At 45.6% G+C, this 11,747-nt stretch overlaps 1 protein-coding gene across 3 annotated transcripts in view; it reads left to right on the top strand.

Moving 5' to 3' along the window:
• The window catches only part of DOCK5 (dedicator of cytokinesis 5), a 224,963-nt gene that overhangs the window by 99,219 nt on the left and 113,997 nt on the right, over positions 1–11,747 (top strand). For all 3 annotated transcript variants that reach the window (XM_040490247.1, XM_040490248.1, XM_040490249.1), the window contains exons 6-10: positions 1,548–1,696; positions 4,928–5,063; positions 6,422–6,579; positions 7,717–7,798; positions 10,953–11,082. In XM_040490247.1, the coding sequence (XP_040346181.1) occupies positions 1,548–1,696; positions 4,928–5,063; positions 6,422–6,579; positions 7,717–7,798; positions 10,953–11,082 (655 nt within the window). The remainder of the gene's footprint in view (positions 1–1,547; positions 1,697–4,927; positions 5,064–6,421; positions 6,580–7,716; positions 7,799–10,952; positions 11,083–11,747) is intronic.

Here is an 11,747-nt window from a genome sequence, read left to right as displayed (position 1 = left end):
ATTTTATTTATTTATTTATTTATTTATTTTTGGGACAGAGAGAGACAGAGCATGAATGGGGGAGGGGCAGAGAGAGAGGGAGACACAGAATCGGAAACAGGCTCCAGGCTCCGAGCCATCAGCCCAGAGCCCGACGCGGGGCTCGAACTCACGGACCGCGAGATCGTGACCTGGCTGAAGTCGGACGCTCAACCGACTGCGCCACCCAGGCGCCCCCCCAAGTTTTTATTTTAAATAAACATTTGAAAAGCGATCCACAAAACGGTTTTGTTTGATGACTGTATCTCAAATGTCTTCCTTCTCCCATGTACACCCTATCATATTTCAACCATTTATTTTTCTTCTGGCACTTTTCATAATTTAAAATTATCTCGTGTGTATATAAATATTCTATGTTCATTATTTATGTAAATAATATTGTATAAATAATTGATATATATTATTTACATATATAATCATATATTAATCATTTAGATAAAATCAAGGTCTTAATGGCTTGGACATCAGATACTTAAAATGATAGAGGTACATATAATTAGTTAGTCATAAGTTCATTTGGTTCAGGTATAGAAGTTCTTACCGAAGCCCGGAATAACGGTTTAATTATTGTAGGTCTAACAATTTTGGGGATGGTCTAACAGTTTTATGGGGACTTTAAATAATATTTTCCATTTTACTTTCCATTATCCTTTATCTCTGATATAACAGTTCTTTCTCCATCCATAATTTACTTATGTGGCACATTTTATAGAACGCCCACCCTACACCAGCTCCTAGGGATACAAAAATGAACAAGCTCCTCGTCCTGTAGAAGCTGACTGTCTTACGAAGAGAGTGAAATGGGCCAGGATGGTCCAGGTTCTGAGTGACGTGATGAGAGTCAATCCCAGGAGCAATGGTAGGGATAGCCAGCCCACAGTTAGGGTTTCAAGCAAGAGACTTCTAAGTTGAGACCAAAGAAGTAAGGATTAGCAGTTGGCGGAGCTCATAGCGTGTGAGGAGGTGTGAAATGGGGGGGAAGCTTGGGGGGAAGAGAGAAAAGGGGTTCCAGGTAGAGGAAGTACCATATTGAGAGGGTCTGGAGCACTCCAGAGAAATGGGCATAGCTTTTAATGGGAGGAGTGTGGATTTTTGAAGTAGAGATTGGGGCAAAATGTAGCTGGGAATATGGGCAGGACCCAAGATAGGAGGGAGTTTACAATGTGATTGCTGTGTCTGGAAGACAGAGGAAATCCCTGGAGGGTTGAAAACAGAGGTAGGACATGGCTGAACTTAGGGTACATGGGTGATTTGACATGCGTTAAGAATAGTCATCCATTCTACACTGGCTTCTCTGATTCGAAAGTTGAAATAGGGTCGGGAGTGGGCGTGGCCTAGAGCAAAGCCATCCCTATTTTTAAAAGATCCCTTTGAAGTTCACAACTTCATGGCAAAACGAATGGCTTCAGTAACACCTTATAAAGTCAGAGCTGAGTCAAAAGATATTTCCATCCTCCATCACACCTTCATATTTTTGTTCTTTCCTCCGCCTCACTTTCCCATCCTAGAACAACAAGGTCACACTTTTCCGCCAGCTGCAGCAGATGACCTATAGCCTGATTGAGTGGCGGTCCCAGATCCTGTCTGGAACGCTTCCCAAGGATGAACTGGCAGAGCTCAAGAAGAAGGTCACAGCCAAAATTGATCACGGGAACAGGTAAACGAGGAATGAGTTCGCTGAGGACTTGGAAAGAGATGGGCGCATTCATGCTAAGGCCATACCTTGCCATCAGCTTTTGATCTCGGAGTTGTCGAAGAATAATGCTTCCTGCCCTCTTTTTCGCGTTGGAAGGCATTTAATTTTGTTGGAAAAATTTGGCAGTCCCTTCTTAGGCCAGACCCTGCGCTTGGATGTGTGTCAGGGAGATGACAGATGATCAGGGAAGAGGAGACTTCCCTGCCAAACAGACGGAAAGAGACAGCACATCGGAAGTCACATTTTCTGAGGCCTGGGACCGTATCAACTTTTATTCGAACAGTGGATTTTAAATCTGCATCAGATTCATTCTCTTTCTCCCCATGCTCCCTAACTGGGACTGTTGTTTGCAGTGTATGAAAACCAAATTTACAAGAAGAGTAAACCATATTTTTAGCCTGTTGATTAGGTCTCCAGTAACCTCCAAAGAGTTTATCACTTCATTAATCTTCCGATTAGCTCAGGCAGATACATAGGTTCCAGACATTACCGACCTTATGAAAGTGAGAAAGCCGCCAATTCGTGAGTTCATGTGGGCTGGGGTTCATTCTCCCGACCAGCTCCTTTTACAAGACAGGGGTGGTTCCTTCATTAGTTTTGTTGATGATCTCTTTGCCTTTTAGTTTCATTTTCTACATTTCTTCAACTTGTGCATACATGATTTTTCTCCCCTCCCCTCTTACCCTACTTCTCCAACCTCAGGACTCTTGGATCTACTTCTGAGACCTGTTAAAATACAGCTCATTATCCTATTTACTTAACTGTTATAGGCTCAGACAGCTGTATTCAGAAATAGCTGGGGTCAACAGAGCATACAGGATTCAGGTTCAATCATTATTTGAAATCTGCTGTGTACCCTTCACATATATTACTTGATTCTAGCCCATTTTATGGTTAAAAAAAAAAAAATAGACCAAATGAGCTTAAGTGATTTACTTCCAAGTTACATCGGTCATAAGTGGGAAAGGCTAAATTTGAGCCCCAAACACATGATTCCATGTTTAAAAAAAATTTTTTTTAACGTTTATTTATTTTTGAGACAGAGAGAGACAGAGCATGAATGGGAGAGGGTCAGAGAGAGAGGGAGACACAGAATCCGAAACAGGCTCCAGGCTCTGAGCGGTCAGCACAGAGCCCGACGCGGGGCTTAAACTCACAGACCGCGAGATCATGACCTGAGCTGAAGTCGGACACTTAACCGACTGAGCCACCCAGGCGCCCCACGATTCCATGTTTAAAGCTCCCTCCTTAGGGTTAAGAACGCACTGCTCTCTCGTCACTTGTCCATTCGCAGGACTGTAACCACAGGGGTTGTATTGCTAGTCACGTGCTGGGGGCATTTTTTCAAAAACAGCTATGGTGGGATAAGTCGGGTCCCTCCTTGCGCCTCTGCTGCCTCTGTATTTTTGAGTCTTGTGTGACTTGGGCCTAGAAGACTCTGATCATCAGCGTAGAATGTTAATGTCCCACAAACAGTTGAACATGCCTGCCTTCCCATTCCAGCCTTGAGTAGCAGTTCAAGAGATCAAGCCGCTTCGTCAGTGCCTCAGTGCTCAGTCTCTGAGCAGCTACCAAGACCCATGGCTCATGCATCTGGGTGGCCTGTGGGTCTGGCTGCCGTGGGAAGGAACCTGCCAGATTCAATCAGTTGATGGAGATGCTGTAAAACAGGGAGGAGGGTAATTAGACATGTTTGCTTTCTTCCCAAAGACTTGGCACATCTCACGGTGATCCCTCAGCTCTCTTGCTCTTTGAACATCCCTTCTCCCAAATTGCTGGTGCCTGGAATGTTCACCGGGCATTCGGATAGCAGGATCTTGTTTCCACCACAGTCCCCAGCGTCTTGGAGCTGAGCAAAATGTTTCCTACTCCTGTGTGCCCATCGGGCGTAAGAGCCTTGGTAGGGATCGTGCCGTGCGCAGACCGCACGGCTCTTAACGTTTTCTGTATAACACGCAGAGCTACAACTTAACATAGCCAGGCGTGTTTTTGTGGCGGTTGCTGTAGAAGAGCTGCTATTTGCCAGAAGTGCGCCAGAGTTTGCTAGAAGTATATCTGGTATGTAACTAGACATACCGTGTTACATGCTTTCCATGTTATCTCATTAAATTCTCCCCAACGATACTGAAGGGTGGGCAGTATTTAGAGACGAGGAAGGCAGGGCTTCACAAAAGTAAGTAAGTTACCTGGAGTCATCTATTAAAGCCGAGACTCCAATCCTCATCTAAGTGACGTCGGAGCCCGTGCTCAGAGATAGGTTATGAGATTCCAGCAGCCGAGACCTACTTCATTGATCTCCTTTAAGACAGTCTTTTTTTGTTGTTGTTTTTTTTAATCTTTATTTTGGAGAGAGAGAGAAAGAGAGAGCGCAAGCAGGGGAGGAACAGAGAGAGAAGGAGACACAGAATATGAAGCAGGATCCAGGCTCTGAGCTGTCAGCACAGAGCCCGATGTGAGGGAGGCTTGAACTCGTGAACTGTGAGATCATGACCTGAGCCAAAGTCGGACACTTAACCTGACTGAGCCACCCAGGCACCCCAAGACAAGTCTTGAATTAAGGATTGTCCTCAACACTGAACTTTTTTTTTTTTTTTAATGTTTTATTTTTAAGAGAGAGAGAGCGACAGAGCTTGAGCGGGGGAGGGGCAGAGAGGGAGGAGGAGACACAATTGGAAGCAGACTCCAGGCTCTGAACAGTCAGCACAAAGCCCTATGCAGGGCTCAAACCCACGAACTGAGAGATCATGGCCTGAGCTGAAGTCGGATGCTGAACCTGAGCCACCCAGGGGCCCCTCAACACTAAACTTTTAGGGAAATCCGGCAAAGCCCCCAGATATTTGTGCATCGGTCCATCATTGTTCCTGTGCCAAACAATAGGAGATTAGGGAAAGAGACATTGGTCAGAGGGATCTGGTCAAAATCAGTGCCACTGTTGCTTTTCCTTTTGAGGTTCCGTGGAACAAATTACTTTGCGTATCATTCTGTGAGTTTCGTTAACATTACCATAAGCGTTCTATCTCTTGTTACGTGGAGAGGAGGCAGAAATTGAAAGGCGAAAAGCCAAGGGAGCGGTTCTTGTCTTGGTACCACCCAAACTTTCTAACTGTCAGTCCTCTGGGTTCTTTCCTGGGCTCTTCAGGAACGAGTCTGTTCTGAATGAGGAGAACCCACTGATCACTCCTTTCTTTCCAGAATGCTGGGATTAGATCTGGTGGTGAGAGATGACAACGGGAACATCTTGGACCCAGATGAAACCAGCACCATCGCCCTCTTCAGGGCCCATGAAGTGGCCTCAAAAAGGATCGAGGAAAAGATCCAAGAAGAAAAGGTACACGTCCTCCGACGTGCAGATGAGGTTTCATTTTTGCTTTTTGTCTTTGATGAAAGGGAGTCATTGACAACAAGAGGTAGAAGCGTTTAGAAACTCATCCATTGCCGCGTTTGAAAAGCAAAAGAGGACAAAAAGAGTGAGTCAGGGGTATACCTTCTGATATGGAAAGATCACAAAGATCTACATTAACAGACAAAGAGCAAGATGGAGAACAAGGTGTACAATATATTCATCTTTGTGTTTCAAAAAGGGATACACAGGGGCGCCTGGGTGGCGCAGTCGGTTGAGCGTCCGGCTTCAGCCAGGTCACGATCTCGCGGTCCGTGAGTTCGAGCCCCTCGTCGGGCTCTGGGCTGATGGCTCAGAGCCTGGAGCCTGTTTCCGATTCTGTGTCTCCCTCTCTCTCTGCCCCTCCCCCATTCATGCTCTATCTCTCTCTGTCCCAAAAATAAATAAACGTTGAAAAAAAAAATTAAAAAAAAAAAAAAAAACAAAAAGGGATACACATACCACAGCGTTTGCACATGCGTTGACTGACTCTGAAACAGTAGACAAGAAGTTGATAATTAATGGTTGCCTCTAGGAAGGAGAACTGGGCGGGAGGGAGCCTTTGTACCATGTAACCTTTCGTATTTGGTGTATGTAATACAATTTCCAAACTAAATAAAATCGTGTTCAAAAAGAAAGCGTTTGAAAGATTCGAAAGTGACAATTGGACCTTAAACACAAATTGGAAAGGTACAGAGAAAGAGAACAAGAAAAAAAAAATCACTCATAGTATGACGGCACAGACCCAACCATATTGATATTTTGATATATATTCTTCCAGTCTTTCTGTTCTGTTGAGTAAAGGCTTCTCTTTACTTGGTTGGTAGTTTTGTCTCCTGACTTAGCACAGTTGTCATAATATTTAATTGTGTTCCTGGCTCCAGTGGCTCACCATGCCTGAGGGTGAAGCCTTTCCAGAGGAATCTCTTGTTTGCAATGAGAGCTCTTCCCCAAAAGAGGGATAATGATTCATGATTCTTGTGCCTGTGAGGTTCATTCAGAAGCCATTTGAGAGATGAGAAGTTCTTGAAGCTTCCAAGCCACAAATCGTCTTTAGACGGCACTTAATGAATGAGGTGGGCTTAAGGCCCCCAACAGGACAGTCTTGATCATTCAAAGAATAGTGATGGTGCTTTGCTCACTCAACCGTTTAGCCACGTGCACACACTTTCTTCTCCGTCAGTGCTTCTCCCCCGGGGTCGGGGGGGGGTAATTATATTCGTCCGGCATTTGTCAGCCCGTGTCTTTGCCATTGTTTGCCATTTGCTGAAACCAAGATGCTTTTCTCTCTTTCCCTCTGTGTCCAGTCGGTTCTTCAGAACCTGGACTTGCGGGGCCAGTCTGTCTTCAGCGCTGTCCATACCTACGGCCTCTACGTGAACTTCAAGAACTTCGTCTGCAACATTGGGGAGGACGCCGAGTTGTTCATGGCCCTCTATGACCCGGACCAGTCCACCTTCATCAGGTAGCCGAGTCCCAGGTCATCTGCGGTTGACCTTGCAAAAAGACCCACCCTTACGTGCCACCCACCTAAGGAGCTCTTTGCTAGGTTTGGGAGGGGGAGATAGAGAAGAAGGGAGGGTCTCTAGGTGATAGAAAGTAACATCCTTTGGGCTCCTGAGCCTTTCTGTATGGCTGCTGGCACAGTGTGTGTGCTCCCTGGGTCTGAGAATCACAGGAAACTCATCAGAACATGGAGACAGGGACAGGATAAGGGAGGAATGCATCGGCAGAGCACAGAGGATTTTAAGGCACATGACACCATAATGGTGAATGCGTGTTATCGTACATGTGTCCAAATCCGTAGAACGCACAGCGCCAAGAGTGAACCCTAAGGTAAACTCGGGACTCTGCGTGGTAATGACCTATCGGTATCAGTCCATCAATTGTGACCAATGTGCCACTGTGCTGGGGGATGCTGATAGTGGGCGAGGCTGTGCGTGGGTGGGGGCAGGGCTATATGGGAACTCTGTACCTTCCACTCAACTTCGTTGTCAACCTAAAACTCCTCTAACAAATAAAGGCTGTTTAAAGAAAAAAAAAAAAAAAGCGCTTTTTAAAAAGACTGTAGAGAATAATAGGCTTTGTTTGACCCTGCAGTCACACTGCTACTTGGCTGAGCAGCTAAGAAAACCGATTTGGTTTTTGACTAGATGGTTAAAAGTAGTTACTGACAAATCGTTCATTTCTGCCGTAGAAATTTTATCTGAGTGGGGTGGCGTGAGTTCCAGGGGATGGGTCAGGAATGAATATTTTGAAATTATATTCCTGATTCCGCAAAGCAGAAACCGTCATACGAAGAATTTGAGTTGGAAGAAAGACCCCAGACAGCGTCTGGGAGAACGTGCTGTCTGTCTGTGCCCGTCCTGAGCAGCGTCTGTCTCGGGTCCACCCTGGGTGTGCCTCTGAGCGCTGGGCTGTGGCACTCGCGCTTGTCCAAAGCCAGGGGACCAGGGAGTGGCCACCTGTGCGCTATATTCACACTTGCCTGATAAATTCAACAGAGCTTGTTTGGGCCTTCCTTTCACCGTTAAGTCTATACCGAGGGTAGCCCCATCCCCAGTTAGCTCTTCGTTAAGGATATTTTTTTTTCCTTCCCCAGTGAGAATTACCTAATTCGTTGGGGCAGTAATGGGATGCCCAAGGAAATAGAGAAGCTTAATAACCTTCAAGCAGTTTTTACTGTAAGTGCGACCTTAAGTTTAATAATTTTCTGTGCTTACGATGTTAGCAGATGCACATGGTAAGTATATGGAAAACATCAGAAATGAAAAGAAGACAAGAAAAATCATCATGATCCCCCTAGCAGGAATAACCGCTCATTTATTTTGCAGATATTTATCGAGCACCTATTAGATGCCAGGCACTGATCTGGGCACTGGACATATAGCAGTAAACACATCAGAAAAAACATCCCTGGGACGCCTGGGTGGCTCAGTCAGTTAAGCTTCCGACTCTTGATTTCATCTCAGGCTGTGATCTCGCGGTTATGAGATCCAACTATGTGTCAGGCTCTGTGTGGAGTAGAGCCTTCTTGAGATATTCTCTCTCTCTCTCTCTCTCCCTCTCCCTCTCTCTCTCCCCTTCTCTCTCCCTCTCTCCTTCTTTCTCCCTCTCTCCCTCTCCCCTCTGTCCCTACTCTGACTGTGCTCGCTTGCTCGCTCTCTCTCTCTCTCTCAAAAATAAATACAGTTTAGAAAAAGAAAAAAAAAGAAAAAGCATCTCTGGACTCAAGGAGCTTTTGTCCAAAAGGGGAAGACAGTGAGAAACAGTGATCAAACACATGAGTAAATTGTATAGAATGTTAGGGGTCATAAGTATTTTTCGGGGGGGGGGGTTGTTGGGAGCTTTGGGACTGGGGAAGTGATCATTTTTATTTTTAAAAAAAAAATTTTTTTTTCAACATTATTTTTGGAACAGAGAGAGACAGAGCATGAACGGGGGAGGGGCAGAGAGAGAGGGAGACACAGAATCAGAAACAGGCTCCAGTCTCCGAGCCATCAGCCCAGAGCCTGACGCGGGGCTCGCACTCACTGACCGCAAGATCGTGACCTGGCTGAAGTCGGACGCTTAACCGACTGTGCCACCCAGGCGCCCCAGAAGTGATCCTTTTTAAATAGGCGGGTCAGGGCAGACCTTCCTGAGAAGGGGCCATTTGAGCAAGAACTTGAAGTTGACGAGAGTGAGCAATGCTGATGAAGAGCTTTGCACACCGGGGTTACAGCTCCAGCAAAGGCACAATCTCTATTTTTTGGTTCGCTCCTCTTTCAATGGCCTTTCCCCTGTATTTCTCCTCTTCTCCAAGGTAGGAGGAGCAGTGCTCTCTCTGGGTCAAGAGCGAGAAAATTTATCGGGTCATAGAGCTGAGACCTGGTGACTCTTTCTCCTGGGTTAGAACTTTCTTGGGGTTCTCTCACTTTTTTATGACATCAGTGCTTAAAATGCCCCGGAGCCGCTGCCACCTGCTCTGAGAGGTGTTGGTGGGCAGGCTTCTCCAGCTCCCACTAGGCCTAAAGGGGATACGCTGTCCTTTCCTGCCTTCTTTCCTTAAGCCCATGCACATATATGTTATCTCCCTGTTCTGTTACCACTCTACAGCAGGGAAAATACAGTCGCAGGGAAAATACAGTCGCAGGGAAAATGCCAAAGGAAGCAATAGGAAGGAGCAGTGGACCCAGGACAGTCTAGTCATTCATTCATTCATTCCTTCTTATTAGTATTTATTCCTCCTGTTAACGTCTCATTTTCACAACGAGCACGGTGTGATGACCGCTCGTGAGCTGACCCACCTATATCTTTACCATCTGGTAATCAAAGACAGAAGAAGAGCTTAAACTCTTCCCGAAACCTCCCTTCCTCAATTCTAAGATATGTGGATTTTCCCCTAAAATCAAAAAGCGTTTATTGGTCAATGTGTACATTGAAAAACCATTGGGAAAAAAAAAAAGGAATTATTGAGCTTTTGGTCCATCTTCTAATCAATGACATTTTATAAATTTTGTTTTCAACGTTTATTTATTTTTTTTGGGACAGAGAGAGACAGAGCATGAACGGGGGAGGGGCAGAGAGAGAGAGGGAGACGCAGAATCGGAAACAGGCTCCAGGCTCTGAGCCATCAGCCCAGAGCCTGACGCGGGGCTCGAACTCACGGACCGCGAGATCGTGACCTGGCTGAAGTCGGACGCGTAACCAACTGCGCCACCCAGGCGCCCCTAATCAATGACATTTTAGAAAAGCTGCATTTTATCCTGTTTCTCCCACACCCCTCCCGATTACGATCTTCTTGGATGTAAATTTCATGTCCAGCTTTTTCAGTGAAATAAAATGTGGTGACCACGTCCTTGATCATTAAGCAGCTTTCCAAAACTTCTTTTACAAAGCACATTATTAAATAATTGCAGTGTGCCCCAATTTATGTAACTAGTCACCCAGAGTCTTTATCTTTCTATTAACAGAAGCCTCACACAACTTAGAATAGAAATTCAGGGTTGATGCCATCATTGGTATATATCCCTATTTTGGAGACCTCAGTTAACTCAATTACAGAGGATGGATTCGGAATGATTATTTAGAAAGTAATTCTTGATTCAGTAAAGAGGCCTTGGACAGCTGTTTCATGAAAAGAATTTGAGCTGCAATTAAAATATTTCTGATGTTTAAGAGAATGAGCTATGTGGGCTCATTCACGGATTTACTCACCCATCCTTGAGAATACCAACAAGTGTAGAACACGAGCCGCAACAAAACAGAGACATCCACACATCTTCCATTGATCAACATACACCGAGAAGCTCTCCATGAATACCTCTCAAAAAGCAGATGAATAATTACAGAAACCAGCACATGTAAGTTTCTGTGTTATAGCTGCCTCGCAGGATTATTTGGAAGATGAAATGAAATAACACCGGCATGTGTAGATACCCAGTAAATGTCAGCGTCACGCAAGCTTTCATTTCATCTGACACTGAAGTGCAGCCTGTGCTCAGCTCTGTCCTGGCAGAATATAAAGTAGCAATGACAGGTGTCCCGATTTTTAAACACCCTGCTTAAATTGATAAACTAGAGACTTCAGACCGAACGTGATCTTCTTTTTCTCGATATGAAGTAGGAACTGAGGAATCAAAAAAAAAAAAAAAAAAAAAAAATCCCTTCCTTTTTGGAATACGGGCTCTGATGCCCTGGTAGTTCTTGGGTGGGTGTGGAGAAGGGAAGGCTCGTTCTCCTTTTCCAGGATTAGGAAATAGGCTCTGAATGGTGTTCTGTTGTAGAGTGAAAAGAGAAACAAAGGTGACGGGTGATGCCGCCTGATCTCCTCTTGCTTGGTCTCTGCCCCTTTAGGACCTCAGCAGCACAGACCTCATCCGGCCCCGCATCAGCCTCGTGTGCCAGATTGTCCGGGTGGGCCACATGGAGCTGAAGGAGGGCAAAAAGCATACCTGTGGGCTCCGAAGACCTTTTGGAGTAGCAGGTACAGAAAGTCCCAGAGACCTGTAAAGGGTGCAGCCACTGGGAAAAAAAAAAAACGGCACGGCAGGGCCTCCAACAATTAAGCATAGCACTTATGATCCAGGAATCCCACTTCTGGGTGTGTCTACCCGAAGGAATTGGAAGCGGAGGGTCTCAAGACATTTGTACACTTGGGTTTAGAGCAACATTATTCACAATAAGCCAAAAGGTGGAAGCAACCCCAGTGCTCATGGAGGGATAAATGGGTAAACAAAATGTGGTACGTACATACAGTGGAATAGCGCTCAGCCTTACAAAGGAAGGAAATTCTGACCCAGGTTACAACATGGATGAGCCATAGGGATGTCGTATAAAGTGAAATAAGCCCGTCACACAAAAAGATAAATACCGTATGACCCTACTCATGTGAAGTAGGTCAGAATCGTAGAAACATAAAATAGAATGGGGGTTGCCAGGGGCTGGGGGGAAGGAGGGGAGATGGGGGGGGGAGTTGGTGTTTACTGGGGACCGAGTTTCAGGTGGGGAACATGAAAAAACTCTGGAGATGGACGGCGTTGTCAGCACCACACGAGTGTGAATGCGCTTCCTGCTGCTAAACTGGGCTTTGAAGAGTAGTTAAGACAGCAGATCTGACGTTACGCATGTTTTACCCCCACCACACACGCA

This window comes from Herpailurus yagouaroundi, unplaced genomic scaffold (genome assembly GCF_014898765.1).
Source record: "Herpailurus yagouaroundi ecotype Mexico unplaced genomic scaffold, PumYag 181, whole genome shotgun sequence".
NCBI classification, from domain to species: domain Eukaryota; kingdom Metazoa; phylum Chordata; class Mammalia; order Carnivora; family Felidae; genus Herpailurus; species Herpailurus yagouaroundi.
This window is presented reverse-complemented; position numbering and strand designations above follow the sequence as displayed.